We start from the raw sequence: 23,697 nt of genomic DNA on the forward strand, positions 1-23,697 counted from the left end.
GGCTCTTGATCAGTAAGATAGCTTCAGGGAGCCGACAGGGCTCCCCCACAGAAACATGCTATACATCCATGCCGAAAAGTGGACAAAATCAAGTGAAGCTTAAGACCAGGCGGGGACACCGTATCATCCCAACCTGCAAAGCCATGAGAAATTAAATCTTCAACATAGGTAATCAGATCATAAGTCCCAAAACAATGCTAGAAGAATTAGCCCAATCACAAAAGGAGTGTACTCAGCACATGCCAACTAGAATACATCACCCAGACATTAAAACTGATCCATTCTGTAATATCAAAAATTATGTGAGCCAAGATGGATTTCCTTTAGAGTTTATGAATAAAAGATAATACTTAAACATGATTATGAAAGTTCTTATACACAGTAAAGAAAAAACAATAAATCTAAAATTAAAGATGCTCAAAGAACAAAAACTGATATATGAAACTTTATATAATAAACCCAGAGAATATATTCAAGGAACAGGATTAATACTATGCAACACTGTAATGCTGTGCCTGGGGATGATTATATAAAAACTTCCATATTGTTCATGGTAAGCAAGTGTGGACTAGTTGGAAGAAATTAATTTTACAAACCTTAATATCTATAAGTAAGCCTTCAACTGGACGGAATGGTTGGTGAATAATCAGATGAAACTGTAACTCCTGGGTAAGCTGAAGCTCATTGTTAAGAATAATCTCTGCTGCTTTTTTCTTATCACCACGCACATTATGAACAAAGTCATTGATAGTCACATAAAACTCCTCAATTTTGCATGCAAGATACACACATGTTACCCTGAAAAGCACAAAAAAAAACTACAGTTGAATGTAATGAAATGCCAAATTCTGGGTGAGTCCCAGAGACTTCCTGAAGCTATCATATACTGATTAGTGCCATACTACTATGTGACATCAGTCATGGAGTTCTATTGGCCTACTGGGGACCATGATTCAGAACTTGGCCCTTTCAGAGAGGCACAGGGAGCGATGGCCTATGAACACTTCACATTTGAAGTTATTCATACTTGCCAGGAAAGTACCCAGAAAGTTAGGCAAAGTAAAACAGACTACTACATGGTTAAAAACTAAGACTGCAGCCTCAAAAATTGCCAAAAGAACTCCCCCAACAATGAAAACAAACCATCAATATTTAGGAACAGTAGCGGGAGCTAGTTTGCCCAACCTTTCCCCTCGTTTGGGGAGGGAGGAGGAAGGGGAGAGGAGGGAGGCAGACCAGGCCAGCCGGGCCCTACCACTGTCAGTTCCATCATGATGAAACACGTCGACACCCCTGGGAAAAGGAGGGTGTCAAGGAAGCCTTTGCTGCTCACCCACAAATTGGTGTTTCATTACATTCAAAGCTGGTTTTCTGGGGGAAGTTTGTCAGCTCCCTGAAACTAACTACCCACAGAGAAGGACAATAAAGAGCACTTACCAGGGTGAAGGCAGCACCACAGGTATCAACTTTAAGACGAAACCATCAGCCACAACACACGACACAAGGCCGCTGAGGACCAGGGATGTTCACAAGATACCTGGCTGCTGAGACCCTCTACCAACACCCTTAATTCCAAACCCCTGTACCCAAATATCGGCCCAGGACATAATTGCAATCACTGCTGTTAGAACAGCATACTGAATGATATCATGGACACAAGGATAGAGCGCAGGCTGGCCAGACTTAATGACACTGTATACATACTGACATATATGAGCCATGGAACAGGGAACCAGGGAAATCAGATCAACCCAGAATGATTTCACTAAAGCAGAACCGGTGGCACAAAGGTAGTGGCACAAAGCCGCCACCAGACAAAGTGCATGATGCACACCCGGCCAAATCAACCAAGCATCCATACCCAAACGACCCCGCCAGAAGCCTGCCGACTTATTCTTCGCCAGAAAAAAATGAGCTAGCCACAACTGAACGCCCACCAGCCAAGTGAAAAAAAAAAAAAAAAAAACGGCGCTGGAGAAGAGCATGAAGCACAACAACCCGACAACCAGAGGAAAAAGAAAGCAAAATCACTGCTTTAAAAAATAGACCTGGACCAAAGAGACCACAGTAAAATGAGGAAAAGAGAGAAAAGAAAGAACCTGGTCACCAGGCAAGCTCTGGCAGTGCATGAGGTGAAACAAAGTGCGAAAAAGTTTGCAAAACAGGGCTGAAGAAGGGTCAACCCCAAACGCAAGCCAAAGCAACTCTGCCAATACCGCATGATAAGAGGAGACAGTATGAGGCATGAAATGCCAATCCAGAAACAGGCAAGAATGAAAGGACAAAGCAACCCACTCAGAGTCAAAGAGCAATGACAAGAAAAATAAAATGGCAAAAAGACCTCATAGAACCTTTTCCTGTAAGACTCCAGTCACGACAGCACCCGAAGCAACAGCCGGACCAGAGGAAAGAGGCGATTACACCCCCATCTCGACCAGTCCAGCTGAAGGCATCCACCTCTTAGGCCTCACAGTCAGGTAATGGCGCTGCAAAAAACCAGAGTTGAATGTAATGAAATGCCATTTTCTGGGCGAGTCCCGGAGGCTCCCCAGAGCGATCTAGGCTGAATGGATATGCATAACTTTCTGGCATCAATCAATGTGCATGAAGTTCTTGCATACAGGGACCACTAGCCAGAACCTGGCCATTTCAGAGAGGAATGAGGAGCAATGGCCTATAGAAACCCCCATGTGGTTAAGAGCATTCTATGTCTGCCATCAACCGGGTCTGGCACCCAGAAAGGTAGGCGCCCCATAACAAACCTCTATTCTGGTGAGACTATTGCTACCAAAAGCCGAACAAGTGGACAGAACTCCCCAAACAGAAATTAGCAAACGAGCACATCATCATTATATTGCCGAGCCGCTGTCTGCGCAACCCCCCCTTCCCGGGAGGGGGAAGAAGCCCCAGACCCTTCGTGCCGATGATCCAACCACCAGTTCTTAGGTTGGATGTCAAAAACACGCAAAAAACACCGCCGACCGGGGAAAGGGAGTAATGCCAGGGAGACTCCGTTTTTTGTTCTTGTTCTTAGTCCTTGTATGTTGGCAAAGATGAATGAGGTTACTCTATTTGGGGGTAGTTTGATTGGGAGACTTTACTGACAGGTCCATTATGAGTGGACATATTGGGTTTGTTCTAACCAGTGCTGATTGCTGTAAGGCAGTTTTTTGTCTTAGTTTTAGTTCCTTTTTGGTGTGTAATTGTACCCAGCCCCAATACTCTTGTGTTACTCCTGGCTTGCACACCACCAACACAAAACAACAACAACGCTATGTAGCACTGCTCAAAAGGCTGGAGCCAGAGTCGATCGACTGTTGCCAACACAACAGCCTCTTGAACTGAGGTTGGATAATCAGCGCATGAGGTCTAGGACCCCCCCTTTTTCCTCCCGGGGAGGGGGGAGTTGTGCAGACAGTGACACGGCGGCTATGGTGACGTCACACTTGTTTGCTTGTTTTCGATTGGGAAGTTCTGTTTGTTAGTATGGCTTTCGGTTTGCAATTTTTAACCAGCTGTAGTTTGTTTTTAAATTCCCACCTCTCTGGGTGCCTGACCTGGTAGATGGCAGATATAGACTGCTTCCAACTACATGGGGGTGTCTATAGGCCATTGCTCCTCGTTGCCTCCGAGGGGGCCAGGTTCTGGCGCTGGTCCCCGGTAAGCCTAGAACTCCATCAATTGACTGTTTGCACGGTCTAATATATACACATTAGCCTGATATAGTGAACTGCATGTTTGACATGCCTGCACTAGACAGTGATGTGGTGTAGGGAGACTCGATACACAGTTCCAAATGTAAATATGTTAGAGCCCAACAGGCTCAGGAATCTGTACACCAGTTGACTGACAGTTGAGAGCCAGGGCCAAAGAACCGAAGTGCAACCCCCTGCAAGCACAACTAGGCGAGTACCTAACAAACCAAAAGGGCCGCCATGGCCAGAGGAAAATGCTGAAAATGTGAGGCGCAATGAGCAACCCAAACGGGAAACCCGAAAGCGGAAAACCTGTCACTCCACAGCAAAACCAAATCAATCTCCAAACCTCAAGAGGAGACCCAGAGAAACACCCAAGTATACAGCTCGATAGAGAATGAGCCTGAAACAACAGAGGCAACTGAACAGAGCAAGGAACAAACCAGTGCAAACAAACCAGTACAAACAGAAAAATCTTGAATGCAGAGTGGTCACTGCCTGACACCTCTGAAAAAAAAAACGAAAGACTGGAGCCAGAGTCACAAGACAGCCATCAAGCACTATCAGAATAAAACTGATGGTGGGGCCTGGCTGACTCGGTCTGCCTCCCTCTTTTCCCCAAACGAGGAGGGAGAAGGAGCAAACTAGCTCGTGCTAGTTGCACAACATTTTGGTGGTTTGTTTTCATTGTTGGGGGAAGTTATTTTGGCAATTTTTGAGACTGCAGTCTTAGGTTTTAACCATGCAGTAATCTGTTTTGTTTTGCCAAACTTTCTGGGTGCTTCCCTGGTGGTGACAATTATGATTAACTTTAAATATAAACTGTTCATAGGCCATTGCTTCCTGTGCCTCTCTAAGGGAGCCAGGTTCTGGCTCATAGTCCTTAGTACCTGGCTCATAGTCCTTAGTATGCCAATAGAACTTTGCGACTGATGGCACCTAGTAGTATGGCACTGATCAATGTATGATAGCTTCAGGAAGCCAGCAGGCCTTCCCCAGCCAAATTAATTTAGACAAACATACAAAAATATATGTAAATTGACTAGACATTTTTAACTGACAGCCACTCTAGGGAGGTATTACCAGTGTCCTATGCAATGAATATCTCAACATTACAAATAATATTATGAAATATTCTTAAAAATAAGGTATTAATAACAAACTGGTAGCAAAATGCAGTTCTAGCACTACAATATGTAATATTGTCTGCTAAACTTATCTAGTCACTTCAAATTTGCCCTTAACCCTCATATTGCTCTTATCGCCCTTAAGTGACTGGGCACATAGTTCTCATTGCATAGAGGTAATTTTTTTTCACCTCTCACAATTTGGATGTTCCACCACACTGTTCTACTGTCCCAGGAGGCAAGAGTCACTGTAGCAGGCTCTAGGAATATCAAATTGCCTAAGTATTGGGAAAAGGTTGAGGGCTGTAAATGGTGTCCCAGGTTACATAAAGGCATAGAGAAGTTTAAAAGTAAAGAAGATACAAGAAATAAGTGAAAAGTGTGAGAATTCTGTGTTGGAAAAGTTTATATTCCACAACAAACGATCGTCAATAACAAAGATGGCCGCCAGCATGGGGAAGGTAAACACACCAACAGATGATTGTTTCAAAGGACTCTCACCACAAGATATAATGAAAGGAAGTTTTCTTCAAATATATCTGGATAAAATAAGTACTTGGAGCATCAAGTGGGAAATGGAATTCAACGTGAATAAATGCCATGTTATGGAATGCAGAATTGGAGAAAACGAACCACACACAACTTACAAATAATGTGGAAAGGCATTACAGAACTCTAATAAAGAACATGACTTAAGGGTGGTTTTGGATAGTAAGCTGTTGGCAGAGGAACACACAAAGAACATTATGAGAGGAGTCTATGTGTTGCTTTCCAACTACAGACTTGCTTTTAATTATATGGATGGTGAAATACTAAAAAAACTTTTCATGACTTGTGAGACCAAAATTGGAATATGCAGCAGTTGTACGGTGCCTAATTCTTAAGAAGCACATAAACAGGAAAAGGTGCAGCGGCGTGCTACAAAATGGCTTCCAAAACTGAAAAACAAGAGTTACGAGGAAAGATTAGAGGCATTAACCACTGCACTGTGCTAACTGACATTACTCGAGTTAGGCTTTGTGCAGGCCGAGAAAACACGATTTTAAGATATCGTAATCAAAACGTGTACGCAGTGGGTTGGGTACGAGACGGATGCCTGGGACCTTCAGTGAGAGGCAGCCATCTTGAAAAAAATTCCCAGCATGCCCTAGGGCTGCTGGCTGATTCAGTTCTGAGTGAGCAACCATAGCTGACGCACACGCCTCTGGCTCCCAAATCTCCTGTTGAACGCGGTGTCGAAAAGCCATGTCATCTCCAATTTTTTAATAAAGTGATACTATAGATAAACAGTGTTAGTGGCTTCCATGGTGGTGTTTATGCCAGTAGTGGTGGTGTCAGTACCAGGAGCACAGGTGAATATGCGAGGGAGGACTGTGATTATTTAGAACCACATAAACCACAATTTGATGATTCTGATGATGGTGTTGCACCCACTTTTCCAAATACAGGTGAAGATATGAGTGATACTAGGACAGATATGAGATACCAGGACAGAATTTTGTCACTGCTCTTTTCCTAGATCTTTTCAAGACTAACTTACAATCACAAGCTTGGATACATACCACCTACAGGAACTAAAACCAAGGGTGTACGTGAGAGTTGTTTGCATGCACACAGAACAAAGAAACAGGAAGCGAAAACCTGTGTGTACCTGGTGCATCCAGTGCAAAGTCATGATGTGTACCAAGGACTGTGTTTTTGATTATCACTCACTTCTGAAGTACAGTACTGAGTGTGTAATACAGTGTATGACTGTAAATAGTGTGTGAGAGAGTACATAGTGTAAATAAAATGAATACAGTATCCACTCAATTTAACGACCTCTTTTATACCGATCTGCCGGTAATAACGACTGGTTTGGGAGATCGGTATCTGGAGCCTCATATACCGGTCTGGTGGTCAATTTTACCGATGGTTGGTATTGGGTTTGTTTTGGCATCGGCAGCCCCTCACATGGCGACCAGGCCACTGACCTCGATCATCCAGAGTGGTATATTAAATCTTAACTTTCTTTTAAAATGATTCAGTTTTATGAAGAAAATTCTAAATTATTAATAAAATATTTTAAAACAATTTAAATTTTAACTCAATTTAACGGCCTATATGGGGCTGTACCCTGGTCGTTATTTCCGGAGCTCCGTTATTTCCGAAGTTAAGTCGGGTCGGGTAATTTTTCAAGTAACACTCAGGTAGGATATATTTTATACTGTATAACTAAAATTAAATAAAGTTCATTGTATAATTGCATTCCAATTTAGTGCCACGCTGACGATTAAGCCAGCTGCATGGATGATAAGTGAACACGGTCTGATCAAGTCCAGATGGGTGGGAAAAAATTGGTTCATTTCATTGTATTGCAAAATATTTCATGTAACAATCGGTGATTGTTAATATTTTCTCAAAATTTTTTTAGAGATGTGTTTTGTTTTACCCTGAACAGTGCAGGTAATGTATTATTAATGTTATGACACAGGCTGTGGCGGCCAGGCCATAACAATGGTGATCGAGCCTTGTCACTGAGAGCTAGCCAAGACAAAATATTTTGAGCTCACATTTTCTCTGCTAATGATAGAATATACATTTGCAGAGATTAATATGTAGCTTTTGTTGAAAAAACAATCAATATGTTGAAATACTATAATAAAATTGGTAAAATGACTTACTGTACTTTTAATGAAGCTGAAGATTACGTCATCCTCTGCAGCGCTTGTTTTATATTGTTCAGTACTGTATACAGGGTACATACAGTATGTACACTTATTTTCAGGCATTCACTTCACACAACAGCTAGCCTTACTACTAATTCACATGAGTTCTAATTCTAATTCACAATTGAAAATTATTTCTACTGTATATTTACACTGTACAGTATCTTTTTGTCAAGGCTTAAATAATCATTAACACTTACTGTACTCTATCAACACTTTTTACACTAATTTATATGTCTTTCAATCATATTTTATATCGTTAGTGGAGGCTACACGACTTTTGATGGGAATTCAGCATCAGCGGGTGCAACATGGCCTGCAGAGCATTCGTTGCCGGCGAAGACTGCACGACTTGTCGATGGGAATTCAGCATAGGCCGGTGCAGCATAGCTTGCAGAGCATTCGTTGCTGGTGGAGGCTGCACAACTTGTCGATGGGAATTCAGCATCGGCGGGTGCAGCATAGCTTGCAGAGCAATCGTTGCTGGCAGAGGCTGCACGACTTGTTGATGGGAATTCAGCATCGGCGGGTGCAGCATAGCTTGCAGAGAATTCGTTGCCGGCAGAGGCTGCACAACTTGTTGATGGGAATTTAGTATCGGCGGGTGCAGCATAGCTTGCAGAGCATTTGTTGCCGGCGAAGGCTGCACAACTTGTCGATGGGAATTCAGCATCGGCAGGTGCAGCATAGTTTGCAGAGCATTCGTTGCCGGCGGAGGTTGCCCGACTTGTTGATGGGAATTCAGCATTGGCGGGTGCAGCATAGCTTGTAAGGCACTCGTTGCCAGCGGATGCTGCATGACTTGTTGAATTCCCAGTGGGTGCTCTCACAAACCGTTGAAATCATAAATTTATCTATTTTTGTCCGAATCTGATTTTCTCTGGCTAATATTCTGAGACATTGCTCTCAGACGCGCGAGTTCACAGCAAACAATGCGATCACATGGCCAGGCACAGTACATTCTAGGTCCGTGGGAAAAAAAGTACCTATGTGACCGCATTGTTTAATGTGAACTCGCGTGGCTGAGAGCAAACACACCGGACACAGGCCCCGGATCCCAGCTCCTCCACATCGTCCCCGAGCCAGTCCAAAGACAGCTCTAGCAGGGTAAAGAAGCGCAAGACCAAAACCAAATGCCCACGGGTGAGCAAATCCTCAGCCATTTCTATTTTATAAGTTTCATTATTTCATTTGCTGACTTTCCTGTGGTGGGGGATGTGATCATGCTTGTGGTGAGCATATGACAATGCTCAAATATAAAAGAGGAACAAGAAAAATCCCATGCGGAGCAACTATGCCACAAAACAATGCATTAAGACCAAGAATAGTCAAAAGGCATCCATGAACCCAACTCAAACAATTCTCCCACCCTGGGATCCCAAACAAAAGCGGAAGACCCCCCTCCCCATCAATGATTCTGAGGATCAACATCGCCGCGGCCTGATTGCTGGTCTGATCAACCAGGCTGTTTGATGCAGGTGCTTACAGCCTGACATATGAGTCACGACCTGGTTGATCAGCTATCCTTTGAAAGTGTTTGTCAAGTTCTCTTTTGAACACTGAGTGAGATCGGCCAGTTATGCCACGTATGTGTAGGGGAAGTGTGTTGAAAAGTCTTGGGCCTTACATGTTGATAGAGTTCTTTCCCAGTATGCCTACTGCACCTCTGCTTTTCAATGGGGGTATTTTGCATATCTTGCCATACCTTTTGGTTTTATGTGGTGTTATTTCTGTGTGCAGATTTGGAACCAGTCCTCCTAGCACTGTATTTTCCAAGTGTAAATTATTATGTATCTCTCCCACCTGTGCTCTAGAGAGTACAGATTTAAAATTTTTAAGCAGTCCCAATAATTTAGATGTTTATTAAGTGGATTCTAGCAGTAAAAGAACTTTGCATGCTCTCCAGGTCAGCAATTTCTCTAGCCTTGAATGGGGCTGTTAGTGTGCAATATTCCATTCTAGAGTGCACTATCATCATCATCATTGGTGTGGCATCAGTGTGGCATCTCGTTTGAAAGGTTCTTGCTATCCAATCTGTCATTTTTCTTGCTGTTTTGACAGCTACTTTGTGTTCTTTATTAAAAGTAAGGTCTTCTGACATAATTATTTCAAAACCTCTTACATTTTTTCCTTTCAATAGTGTGGTTTGACTGTGTTATAAATGATTTCCATAATTTTGTTTTTTCCATAGCACAGTAACTGGAATGTAACTGCATTAAACATCATATAATTTTCTGTGGTCCAGTGAAAGACTTGATTAACATCCGATTGGAGGTTTGCTGTGTCCTCTATATAGTCTACTCATTTAAATTCTAATGTCATCTGCAAAGGATGATACAGAACTATGGTTTGTATCCTTATCTATGTATGATATGACGAGAAAAAGTACCAGAGCAAGCATGGTATCTTGGGGAACTGAGCTTTTCACTGTGCACAAAACAAGTTACAACGTAGATATTTCAGTCTATTTTCACTTTTCCATATATTTTGCATCCAAATCAATCATTCTATTAGAAAAATACATTTCTATTATTTTTTTCACATGAGCAAACATGCGTGCAAATTCATAACCGCACATTAGAGATTAACGCTATTCAAAATACAAGTACCAAAAACTACTTACAAAATTTCTTTGGGGTGGTAGTCCATAACCGAGTTGAAGAGGTAAAATCTCTTGAAATAATGCTGTGCTGTTGTTGTTACTGAAGGAAGCATCCTTATTCGAGCGTCTCTTGGGTCACGAAATTTCTTGCAAAAATCTCTTAAAGAATGTTCATATGAACGAACCTAAGAAAAGATGTATTGTATCAGGTTTTATTAAACTAAATATAAGTACTGGATCTTCCTTTAATCAAGTTACCTCCAAAACAGTCAATGACATACACAGTACATAATAATATTATTCATATTTACACCATCAAACAATGCCATTGTACTTTCTAATTAATTCTGAAATCTAAATGTTTCACACTGAGTCTCTATCCTTGTACTGTATTCATAACTGACACCTGATTTTTTTTTTTTGGGGGGGGGGGGAGGCAGGGATATTCCTGCACAGGCCCTAAGCCTCTGGCTGGACACCTGATGACTACAATATTACTACTGTATTTGGAAACAGTACAATAGCCAAATCAGAACCAATAAATTTTTGTCAATCACTTGACTCAATAAATCTTTAAACAAAATTTAAATATCATTCTCAATACTTTACCAAATTCTCAACAAATTAACTACCTGGCTATGTCTGAAGCACTACCAGATCTGTGATCAAACTCAAAAGTAGTTTATCCTGAAGTGGAACCAAGCTCTTCAGAGGAGATAACTGTGGTGGAGGCTGCAACTGACAGCTTAAGTGCAAATAGCACTGAACATAAGCTTAGGCAGATGAGAGAAACTAGGTACACTCAATGTGAACACAGTAAACACATGTGAAATGTTAATGGCATATTGCCCATACACAAGACCAAAGCCCCAATGAAATATTGAACACTTATCAAGATAGTTTCTGGGGTAGCCCCCAGTGACTCTGAAGCTATTACAGTACTGAGTTACATCAGTACTGTAAACAAGCTTTTACAAGACACACAGGAGTCTTGTTTAGCTTATCTAGGACCAGAGCAAAAATCTGGGGTGCGTGCGACTGTGTCTGGGCGATTCATGAACGGGCGACTAGGCCCTGATGACGTCACATCGCACCTTGTCCACATCCCCACAGCCAAAGAAAGTGAAATTTGGTATTTATTTTTACATAAACATGTTCAGGGAAGGGAATTTATCATTTTACGAAGAAAAAAGAATTTTTTGGGAACACTTTATTTCATGCGCACGGGGAATTTCACAATAAACTCAGCGCAGCACGGTGGTTAATGACATCCCTGTAGTACCAAAGCCAGTCTACTGGGATATAACTGAGAACCAGTCCAGAAATGAGAGTAAACATTTTCCAAAACATGCAATGTGTGCTCTGCCATAAATTTACTAGTAAATTTTTCATGGCTTGGTAAACTACATGAAGATACAGCATTCAAGTAATATTTGTTTTCTTCCTACGACAACATAAATCAATCATGTGCAAGGATGTTGAAATATTTATAAGCTTTTGAATACTCTGCAACACAGCTTGCAAATCATGATTTATATATAATTTTGTTACAACTGAACTCTTAAGAGAACATTTATTTACAAACATTTTGACACTAAATTTAGTTATAACACTTCACATAGCTTTGTAAATGTGAGTTAATTATATCATTATCCTTTTCGAGCAGCTCTGAAGAGTGAGTGCATTTGGAGCGTGAAACACACTAAATGAAGGATCGCAAATGGTAATTTCATTAATTTTCTTTCCTTGCTAACTTTTTTGGCAAATGTCTACACTAATGAAAGTGAGAAACAGGGAAATGATGATTCTCCACTTTTCCCTTCCAGGTTATTAAATGTCTTCTCATGAGTACCTCAAACCTACATTTATTTATATATTTATTTATGTATACCTGCTTGATGGGGTTCTGGGAGTTCTTCTACTCCCCAAGCCCGGCCCGAGGCCAGGGTTGCCAGGGTTGACTTGAGAGTGTTTGGTTCACTAGGCTGTTGCTTGCAGCAGCCTGCAGGTCCACATATCCACCATAGCCCGGTTGGTTCGGCACTCCTTGGAGGAAATGATCTAGTTTTCTCTTGAAGATGTCCACGGTTGTTCTGGCAATATTTCTTATGCTCGCTGGGAGGATGTTGAACAACCGTGGACCTCTGACGTTTATTCAGTGTTCTCTGATTGTGCCTATGGCACCCCTGCTCTTCACTGGTTTTATTCTACATTTTCTTCTATATCGTTCACTCCAGTATGTTGTTATTTTACTGTGTAGATTTGGTACCTTGCCCACCAGTGTTTTCCACGTGTATATTATTTGATATCTCTCTCGTCTTCTTTCTATTGAGTACATTTGGAGAGCTTTGAGGCGATCCCAATAATTTAGGTGCTTTATTGCTTCTATGTCTGCTGTATATGTTCTCTGTATTCCCTCTATTTCAGTAATCTCTCCTGCTCTGAAGGGGGGAAGTGAGTACTGAGCAGTACTCAAGACGGGACAGTACAAGTGATTTGTATAGTACAACCATTGTGATAGGATCCCTGGATTTGAAAGTTCTCGTAATCCATCTGATCATTTTTCTGGCTGACGCAATATTTGCTTGGTTATGCTCCCTAAACGTTAGGTTGTCAGACATCATTATTCCCAAATCCTTTACATGCTGCTTTCCTACTATGGGCACATTTAATTGTGTTTTGTAGCTTGTATTATGTTTAAGGTCCTCATTTTTACCATACCTGAGTACCGTACCTGCAATTTATCACTGTTAAACATCATGTTATTTTCTGTTGCCCAGTCAAAAACTTTATTAATATCTGCTTGAAGTTTTTCAATGTCTTCAGCAGAGGAAATTTTCATGCTGATTTTTGTCATCTGCAAAGAATGATATGAAGCTGTGACTAGTATTTTTGTCTATATCTGACAATAGAATAAGGAAAAGCAGTAGTGCAAGGACAGTACCCTGAGGTACAGAGCTTTTAACTGTGCTTGGACTCGATTTTATATGGTTGACTGTTACTCTGTGTTCTGTTCAACAGAAAACTGAGTATCCAACGTCCTACTTTACAGGTTATTCCCATTGACCTCATTTGTGTGCTATCACTCCATGGTCACATTTATCGTATGCCTTTGCAAAATCCGTGTATATCAAATCTGCATTCTGTTTTTCTTCTAATGCCTCAGTGACTTTGTCGTAGTGATCAAGTAGTTGTGAGAGGCACGATCTTCCCGCTCAAAATCCATGTTGGTCTAGGTTGTGAAGGTCATTAGTCTCCACGAAACTGGTGACCTGACTCCTAATCACTCTCTCAAATACTTTTATTATGTGGGACGTTAGTGCAACTGGTCTATAATTCTTTGTCAATGCTTTGCTCCCTCCCTTGTGTAGAGGGGCTATGTCTGCTACTTTAAGTGCATATGGTATCTCCCCCGTGTCCAAGCTCTTCCTCTACATTATACCGAGTGCCTGTGCTACTGACACCTTGCATTTCTTTATAAATATTGAATTCCATGAATCTGGACCCGGAGCTGAGTGCATGAGCATGTTTTCAATTTCTCTTTCAAAATCTAGTATGCTCCTGTTGATATCAGTTATATTTACAGGGGTTTGGATACCACGCATAAAGAAATTGTCTGGATCTTCCACTTTCACGTTGCTGATTGGAATGCTAAACATGTCCTCATACTGCTTTTTTAGGATTTCACTAATTTCTTTGTCATCCTCCGTGTATGAACCTTCACTCGTATGAACTGGTCCAATACTGGCAGTGGTTTTTGCTTATGATTTAGCATATGTGAAGAAGTATTTTGGATTTTTCTTTATTTCCTGAATTGCTTTCTGTTCTAACTGCCTTTCTTCAGTCTGATATGAGTGTTTCAATTTCCGCTCGATTTCTTCAATCTCCCTATTTAAATTATTCCTTCTTTGTAGGGAACATCGTGTCTGCTTAACCCTTAGACCACACAATACATATACAGACAATGGGAGTAACTTTACCAAAACCGCGCAATACATATAGAGACGATTGAGGCTCTAACGCACGATTTTAAATGCCCCGCAAGGGATAGGGGCAGCTATAGTTCAGCCACGACCGATAGTTATTAGACGCCACCTAGAAAAAAAATCGTGGGCAACATTCCCGGGTGTGAGAGCCTCAGTACTGAGTGAGCCACCAAGTCTGGCGCTCGCAGCATGAGCCCACAGCACCGCTGTTCAGCCTGTGACCACAGCATCGTCTAAAAATGTCAAAATATATATGTACATGCTATTATTTAGCGATGATAGTATTACAGAAGACCCTTGACTGTGATAAAACTGACCAGGATTCTGATAATAGCAGGATTGTGATGATATTCAGCACTGTGCTCCATGGTGAGAGGAGTAATGCTGAGGGAGGGAGGTGGCGTTGTCTTCTGACTGTGTGTGGCCACTGTTTATTGACTGGACTACCATACTAGCTTAGTGGTTCACTATGGTGAACAAAAATGTAGATACTTATATATAATGTGTGTATAGTGTGTGATAACAGCAATAGGAGTATGTTGGGAGCCGCCATTTTGGTTAGGGAGGTGCGTCGTCTGCATGACATGTCATGTTGTGTACTGGTGGCCACTAAGGGCTTTGGGCACCATATCAGCTTATTTGTACAGGTATGGTGAAAAAAACATGTAGATACTTATATATAATGTGTGTATATAGTGTAATAACACCACACACAGTATTGATGGAGGAGATATATTAGTGCGTCTGGCCTTGAACCAGTGAGGGCAGCAGCCACCAGCTGTGTGTAGCTACGTTTTTTATTGCCTGAACTCACCATACAAGCTTAGATGTACAGTTATGGTGAACAAAACATGTAGATACTTTTATATAACGTCTGTGAATAGTGAATAAAAGCAAAAACAGTATGGTGGGAGGAGTATGTTGGCGAGTGAGGAGGTGAGGGAGGGAATGGTGGCGAGTGGCTGGCTGGCGAGTGGTGGCCTTCATTGCTTTTTGACTCACAATACCACCTTAGTGGTTCATTATGCTGACCAAAACATGCAGATATTTATATATAACCTGTGTATAGTGTGTAATAACAGCAAAACTATTTGTTTATTGTTTTATGAACATAATAATTGAATCACTAATATGCACACCATAATTTTGAGTACAGCGATGGTTCACTCATTATATAAATATAGCACGATACACACTATTGAATAATATTATTGCAAAAAACAAAGAATAATCAATCGGAGACATTGAAATAATTTGGTAATAATATCTTTGCGGCAACTCCCGCCTGACAGCTGGGGTGGAGCAAACCTCGTCTGGCACCTGCTCTGTCAATGCCTCTTTTTTGCCAGACTTCCCCACCCTATTGCGACCAAAATATGCCACCTACTATTTTTTTTTCTCCAGATCAGAAAACACAAATGAACACTTTTATAAGACGAAAGAATTTTTTATTTTTTTTGGTTGCGCCTGTGGGTGTTGAAGGCAAAAAGGCCCTTAGCTGCTTAAGGGTTAAGCATTTCCGTTATTTTTTCATTCTTTTATAGTGTCGTCTGCGTTCTCTCTCTCTACGCTGGACCTCTTTCTGGCTTTCCTCAAAGAAACATTTTTCAGACTGATTTGATATGCTTCCGAAGTCAGTTTTTCTATTCCTTTTGTACGACTTGTATTACTTAGAACAGTTTACGATGGAATGTTTGTAAGTTCCCTGTTTATTGTCTCCCAGTCTATCCTTTTATTATTAAAATTGAATTTACTGAATAATCCCCTCTTGCTTCATTATTGTTTTAGGTCTGTTCTGAGTATTGATGGTAGTTTGCACTGCAATGAGCTTGTGATCTGAGTATGTGGTATCTGATATCATAATGTCCCTGATTATGTCTTCATTGTTTGTAAAGACCAGATCTAAAATATTTTCATTTCTCGTTGGCTTTGATATCTGCTGGTTGAGTGAAATAAAGGAATTGAGTGAAACTGGTTGAGTATATAAAGGAAGGCACAAGGGGGTTGAGAAAGTACATATGCTGGTGATTAAGTAGTACATTCTTGCAAAGCCACAAGAACTCACATAGTGTTTCAGGCAGTACTTTACTCATGAAATATAATGTTCATTCATTTTTACTGTTTGGAAATTAAACAAAAGAAAAGAGAAAAAGTTAGTCATTACCATTACATGCTCCTCTTCAGCAGTGAGGAAATGTTGTGCTCTCTCAACATTCTGAAAAAGAGTTAATATTCTTTTAATTGTGATATAAATACAAATAAAATTATTCATGTCAAACTTTCATAAAAGCAACACTAAATTAATTTTTAGGCATACAAGATTTTGAGAATTGTACTGCATTTCTATCTAGCATTACTTTCTATATGAATAAAACTCCAACTCCAATTTGTCTGGATTAAACATGGCCAGACCTAATTCAATAAATCTAGATATAGCTATTGGTTTGATCCTTCCATCTTTTTTCCTTAGAGCACAGACAAATGCTCCAAAAAATGAGCGAATGCTGGGCGGGAGGGTGGACGACAGGTGAGCTGGAAGGATGGTCAGCTGGCCATGGCATACCACTCAGATGAGTGGACTCTGGGTATTTGTTATGACATTCATCATGTCTAGATGCCTGGGGAAACAGATCTCTCCAAGTAATGGGTGGGTGGTGTGGCAGTGGTGGGTCATGTCGCCGTATGGGAGCAACCCGGGCTCTGTGACAGGGTGGCAATGTGACTGAGTGGGTGGGGTGGAGCAGGAGGGGGATTAGAAAGCACTGCCCAACTTGTGGGCTAGGTGCTTTCTAGGTGCTCTACACACTGAGTAGGGGGGGTCAGAGTGACACTAACATTGGCATAATTTCCTTTTATATCAATGCACAATAATGGATACATCATATACTTGTAATCTGTTTTGTTGCATGTATGATGTACTCAAAACCAGCGTTGAATGTAATGAAATGCCATTTTCTGGGTGAGCCCCAGAGGCTCCCTGAAGCTAAGTGAACTGATCTGTGCTATATTAGTTTGAGGTCATCAGTCATAGGAGTCCTTATGCTTGGACTCTGGGGGACCACGAGCCTAATGGGGACCTGAGCCAGAACCTGGGCCCCTCAGATAGGCACAGGGCGCAATGGCCTAGGGAGCCGGTAGCCCACTACTCCAGTTTGAACTGATGTGCTGGTGGTCAGATCAGTCACCTTTGGCCTCAAGTTCCTGTTCTGGATTTTTGCCCTGTATGACTGTTCCAACTATGAGTTGGTGTGGTGGCCAGGTGTACAGGAGCAGCATCATGCGCTTATGGTGACCTTCCCTAGGTTCTCCATGAGTACTGTCCTTGCGTGTCAGGGTTATCTTCCCTGGGGTGTTTGGGAATCACTCCCAGTTTGGGGACTTCATTGCATGATGTTATCTTCGCCCTTGGGGTACATCATGGGTCTAGGGCCTTGCATCTTGCCCCAGGTATGGGAGTGTTATTGACTGGGAGGACTCCAGATAGTACTGTGGCTGGCACAGCTAGCTTTGCTTTAACATAGTGGCTGATGTTTCTCTTTGACTGCTCGGCGGGTTTTGTTTTCACTTTCTTTTCTGCCATATATCTGCTAAGGAATCTTAGCAGATATATGGAAAAAGGCAAACAGTACCAATTTATGAAAATAGTAGTCAAGAGGAACCTCTAAATATAGACCCATATCACTAGCACGTGTGGTAATCAAAACACTAGAAACAATAATTAAAGCCAAATGGGTTGAACACCTAGAGAGTAATGACATGATAGCATACAGACAGTATGGCTTTTGAACAGGAAGATCCTGTGTAACAAATCTACTCAGTTTTTATGATAGAGCCACAGAGATACTACAGAGAGGTCGTTGGGTTGACTGTGTCTACCTAGACCTAAAAAAAGGCTTTTGACAGTCACACACAAGAGGCTGTTCTGGAAACTGGAACATGCTGGAGGGGTGACAGGGAGACTTCTGACATGGATGAAAAATTTTCTAACTGACAGACAGATGAGAGCAGTAATCAGAGATAATGTATCTGACTGGAGGAGTATTACTCGTGGAGTACCACAGGGTTCAGTTCTTGCACGAGTAATGTTCATCGTCTACCTAAACAATTTAGTACATAGGCAGGTACGACCATTACTCCCTAGCTGCTGACAAAGGGTTAACCCACTCGGCCACAATAAGACAAAACCCAACCAACCTGGTAATCTACTGAATTTACTGGGAGGTTTTGGAGGCCTGAACTGGTGCCCAACCATTATTTTTTACAGTTGGTCTGCCTACACGCTAGCCTATGGGTAATGGTGTTCACACCCATATCTATTCACACCACTCCTTCAGATCACAAAAAATGATAAAAAGGAATGCCAAATGCAACAGAAGAAGTATGGTTCCGATTAATCCATATTTCTGGGAGCTCATTGAAGTGTATGCTGAAGATTTACATATAAATCTTAAAAAATATACTTACTGTCTTATTACTTCCAAACTTTTCAATGAAATCTTTGTTGGCTTGAATGCGAAGTTTTGCGAGTTCATGTTCATCTTTAAAAGTCCAGCTCTGGAACTGAGTGCTACTGCCATACATCTTGTACTGAAAAGTAAAGCTAGCTCTAAACTTGCCTTTTTAGGACCTAAAAATACAAAAAACAAAAATGTGGTTAATAAGTCAGTTTAATCAAGTTGTGTAGACATTTAATTGATTTTTCTATACTGTAGTGTATTTAAATTTGCTCAGTTCACCAAACATTGACAAGAAAATATTTCTCCCTTTGCAGAATACTATGCAGTAACTTATTAGCTTGCTTTACTTATTTATAAAGCTTAAAAAAACCAGTGTTGAATGTAATGATACGCCCTTTTCTGGGTGAGACACGGAGGCTCTCTGAAGCTATCCAAACTGATATGTGCAATATTAATTTGGGGTCATCAGTCAGGAGAGATCTTTTATGCCTACCAGTGATCAGAGCCAGAACCTGGTCCACTCAGAGAGGCACAGGTAGTAACGGCCAATATGAGTACTATATATTTAGAGCATGTCATGTCTGCCATCGACCGGGGAAAGCACCCAGAAAGAAAGGCGAACCCATACAAACCCTCTACTGGTGATAATTGCAACGTCTAGAGTCAAAGAACTTCCCCAAAAGAAAAACAAACAAGCAAATCATCATCCAACTAGCGCGCACGCTCGTTAGCGCCCCACCCCTCAACATATAAATCACCATACAAACGCCCAGAAAATAGCATTTTCATTACATTCAACGCTGGTTTTGTGTGGAAAGCCCCCCCCCCATTTTCTGAAACTAATTACCCACAGATAAGGGAAACGGGGACTTATCCGAGAGATGCTGCAACAGACGTCCCAAAGCAACACAAGGCTGCAGAAGGCTCGGAACGTTGATGAGATATCTGGCGGCCAGGACCCTGTTCGATTTACAAAACCCTCGTGCCCGAATGTCAACCCAAGATATTCCCAAATACAGCATCGAGAGCAGCATATTTCCTCACATCATGGGCATGAGGGAAGACCGCAGGCTGGCTAGACTTTATAACCTTGTGGACAACCTAAGACACATGATCCCTGGAACAGGGAACCTGGATCAACCCAGAACGAAACAGAATATTTACAATGAATTAGTGAGACAATTTATTTACTATCTTATGCTATGATTATCCATATGTGGGCCTGTGTGTGGTTATGAATGGGAGCTGCATCGGATGGGCCAATAGGCCCTCTGCAGTTTTTGTGCGGCTCATATTTGTGTCCACTTATTGTACCTCACCTTACTCCACCATTCTCTCCTGCCTATTTATGTCCAGTACTCGACCTGTAAAACCACTCCTTCTGAAGATGTATTAATATACGAAAGTACAGTACTCAAGAAAATTCCCGTTTCAATTTTCCTTTGTGGTCTGACACTGTCATATTTTTAATCACGTATTTATTTTCGTGACACACACACACACACACACACACATACATGTCGTACCTAGTAGCCAGAATGCACTACTCAGCCTAATATGCAATGCCCGATTTGCCTAATAGGCTGAGTGATTTTCTTTATTTTCAATAAATTGTTTCCAGTTAATTTATTTGAATTATTATTATTATATTATGACACGAAAATAAATTATTGACTTTGTTGAGTTAGTTTAGGTTAGGTTAAGATAGGGTTGGTTAGGTTCGGTCATATATCTACGTTAGTTTTAACTCAAATTCAAATAAATTAATGCATACATAATAAAATGGATAGCTTTATGATTTCATAAGAAAAAAATTAGAAAAATATATAAATTCAGGAAAACTTGGCTTATTAGGCAAATAGGGCCATGCATAGTAGGCTGAGTACTGTGTTCTGGCTACTTGGTACGACATATATATGTATGCATGTACAGTATCCACTCAATTTAACGGCCTCTTTTATACCGATCTGCCGGTATTAACGACCGGTTTGGGAGACCGGTATCTGGAGCCTGCTATACCGGTCTGCGGTCGATATTACCGACGGTCTGTTGGTATTGGGTTTGTTGTGGCATCAGCGTCCCCTCACATGGCGACCAGGCCACCGACCTGGATCGTCCAGTCATATATTACATCTTAATTTTCTTTTAAAATGATTCACTTTAATGAAGAAAATTGTAAATTATTATTAATAAAATATTTTGAAACAGTTTTTATTAAGCAAAAGTCTTTGTTTTCTTATTAAATACCTTTTATAGTATAGGCACTAGGTATTTTTTTTCCCACGGACCTAGAATGTACTCCGCCGGGCCATGTGTTTCCATTGTTTACTCTGAACTCGCGCGGCTAGCTTCAATTGTGAAGGATATTACTGTACTGTAATTGTGATCTTCTTTTTAATTTACAAAAATGCCAAAAGTTACCCAAAGGAAGCGCCTGACGGTTGCACAGAAGCTGGAGTTAATTAAGAAACTTGATAAAGGATATTCTCATGCACGAGCAGCAGCAGAGTTTAACATCGGGAAAAGTACAGTAAGTGACATCAAGAAACAGAAGGATACTCTATTAAAATATGCCTGAAAATAAGTGTACATACAGTATATACCCTGTATACAATATAAACAATATAAAACAAGCGCTGCAGAGGATGATGTAATCTTCAGCTTCATTAAAAGTAAGTCAATTTACCAATTTTATTATAGTATTACAAGATATTAATTGTTTTTTTTCAACAAAAGCTACATATTAGTCTCTGCAAATGTATATTCTATCGTCAGCAGAGAATAGGTGAGCTCAAAATATTTCGTCTTGGCTAGGTCTCAGTGACAAGGCTCAATCGCCATTGTTATGGCATGGCCGCCACAGCCTGTGTTGTAACATTAAAAATACATTACCTGCACTGTTCAGGGTAAATCAAAACACCTCTCTAAAATATTATTGAGAAAATATTAACTTGCTGATTGATACATGAAATATTTTGCAATACAAAGGAATAAATCAATTTTTTCCCACCCATCTGGGCTTGATCATACCGTGTTCACACATCATCCATGCAGCAGCCAACAACTGGCTTAATCGTCGGTGTGGCACTAAATTGGAATGCAATTACACAATGAACTTTATTTAATTTTAGTTATACAGTATAAAATATATCCTACCTGAATGTTACTTGAAAAATTACCCGACCCGACTTAACTTCGGAAATAACGGAGCTCCGGAAATAACGACTAGGGCTCAGCCCCATATAGGCCGTTAAATTGAGTGGATACTTATGTATATATGTATATATGTGTATATATGTATATATGTATATATATGTATATATGTATATATATATATATATATGACAATTTTAACAATTTTAAACTGACAATGACAATTTTAAACTAGGAACACAAGTGACCAAAAAAATTGAAGAGGGCAACACAGTAGGGGCAATTAGGTTACTTACCAGCGAAGACACAATCGCCCCTAGAAATACCGCTACCGCCAACTCGCTGAGAGAGAAGCACCCTCCTAGAGTACCATGGGAACCCACTGCTCAGGACACAAATGTCCCAGACATGGGACCTCTATTCCTCCAAGCGTCAGAGGTATACAAAGCCATCATGTCATTTCCGCCAGGCTCGGCAGGGGGATACACTGGAATAAGACCTCAGCACCTCAAGGAGATGGTAAACCCAGTTCTCGGAGAAGTTGCCGAGACACTATTGTCAGAGGTCACGAAGTTTGTCAACGACTGCCTCTCTGGGTGGATCCCAGATACAATTAAACCATTTTTCTTTGGAGCATCCCTTTGTGCCCTCAAGAAGAAAGATGGTGGAGTCAGACCCATTGCCGTGGGTAACACACTTCGGCGCCTTGTTGCTAGGGCAGCTGTCAGAAAAATTAGCATAGACGCTGCGACGATGCTTCGACCCCATCAACTAGGTTTTGGTGTCCCCCATGGCTGTGAAGCAGCAGCTCATGCAGCACGAGCCTATATCAAGCACCTCCCAGAAAATAAGGCATTAATTAAATTAGACTTTAAAAATGCTTTCAACCAGGTAAAAAGGGATGTGGTACTGGAAGCAGTTCGAACAAGCTTTCCTTCTCTACTTCCCTTCGTCTCAGCAGGGTACAGTAGGGAATCGACGCTGCTGTTTGGGGAACATGAAGTTGTTTCTGCAGAAGGTGTCCAGCAGGGAGACCCACTTGCCCCTTTTCTTTTTTGCATGGCTGTTAAAGAGGTCACAAGCAGGTTGACCAGCGAACTCAACATCTGGTTCCTGGACGATGGCACCCTGGCAAGGACACAGGAGTCCCTGCTAGAAGATCTACAGCTGGTGAAATCTAAGGGAGAGGAGTTAGGACTCGCCCTAAACCCATTAAAGTGTGAAATCATCTCATCTAGCCAACCAACCATAGATGCAGTGCGAACCATATTGCCAGGAGCCCAAGTGATCGCTCCCACCGACAGTGTGCTGCTAGGGGCACCTCTGGGCTCGAGCGCCATTGAGGTAGTCCTCGAAGAAAAGCTGAACGACCTGAGGAGGATGGAGGGAAGAATAGGGGCTTTGGACGCCCACGATGCTTTGTACCTTCTCACAAGGTGCCTGGCTTTGCCCAGACTGACCTATTTCCTAAGGTGTGCTCCCTCCTTCGACAGCCCAAAATTAACAGAATATGACACACTCCTAAGGTCAATAACCGTGAAAGTGTTAAACCTCTCCCTGCAAGATGACCAATGGGACCAAGCAACGCTCCCAGTTAGACTCGGGGGAATAGGTATTCGCAAGGCGACACAGTTAGCATTGCCAGCATTCTTATCTTCGACCAGTGCAACAGGTGAATTAGTTAAGGAAATACTACCAGAACACCTAAGAGACTCCATTGGGATTCATGATCCCAAATTCGCGGAAGGAGCCGGTCTGTGGGACACTCTCGTCAACTCTCATCCTCGACCGACTTTTCCAAATGACTGCAAACAGTCCAAATGGGATAGCCCCATAGTGGAGAACATCGCCACATCATTGCTGGAGGCAGCTTCCAGGAAGGACAAAGCGCGTCTTCTAGCTGTGCAAGCGCCCCATGCCAGGGACTTCCTGTTGGCAGTCCCTAATTCCGCCTTGGGCACCCGCCTGG

General features: G+C 41.6%; 1 protein-coding gene across 3 annotated transcripts in view; it reads right to left on the minus strand.

Moving 5' to 3' along the window:
* The window catches only part of CycH (cyclin H), a 191,769-nt gene that overhangs the window by 19,356 nt on the left and 148,716 nt on the right, over positions 1-23,697 (minus strand). For 2 of the 3 annotated variants that reach the window (XM_045746452.2, XM_069328221.1), the window contains exons 2-5: positions 18,583-18,705; positions 16,283-16,333; positions 10,154-10,317; positions 597-798 (exon numbers count right to left, since the gene is read on the minus strand). In XM_045746452.2, coding sequence (XP_045602408.1) covers positions 597-798; positions 10,154-10,317; positions 16,283-16,333; positions 18,583-18,699 — 534 coding nt within the window. In that variant the 5' untranslated portion in view covers positions 18,700-18,705. Of the gene's footprint in view, positions 1-596; positions 799-10,153; positions 10,318-16,282; positions 16,334-18,582; positions 18,746-23,697 lie in introns of all 3 variants that reach the window. The other variant, XM_045746453.2, reaches the window with a different exon arrangement.

Source organism: Procambarus clarkii, chromosome 21 (genome assembly GCF_040958095.1).
Source record: "Procambarus clarkii isolate CNS0578487 chromosome 21, FALCON_Pclarkii_2.0, whole genome shotgun sequence".
Taxonomy (NCBI): domain Eukaryota; kingdom Metazoa; phylum Arthropoda; class Malacostraca; order Decapoda; family Cambaridae; genus Procambarus; species Procambarus clarkii.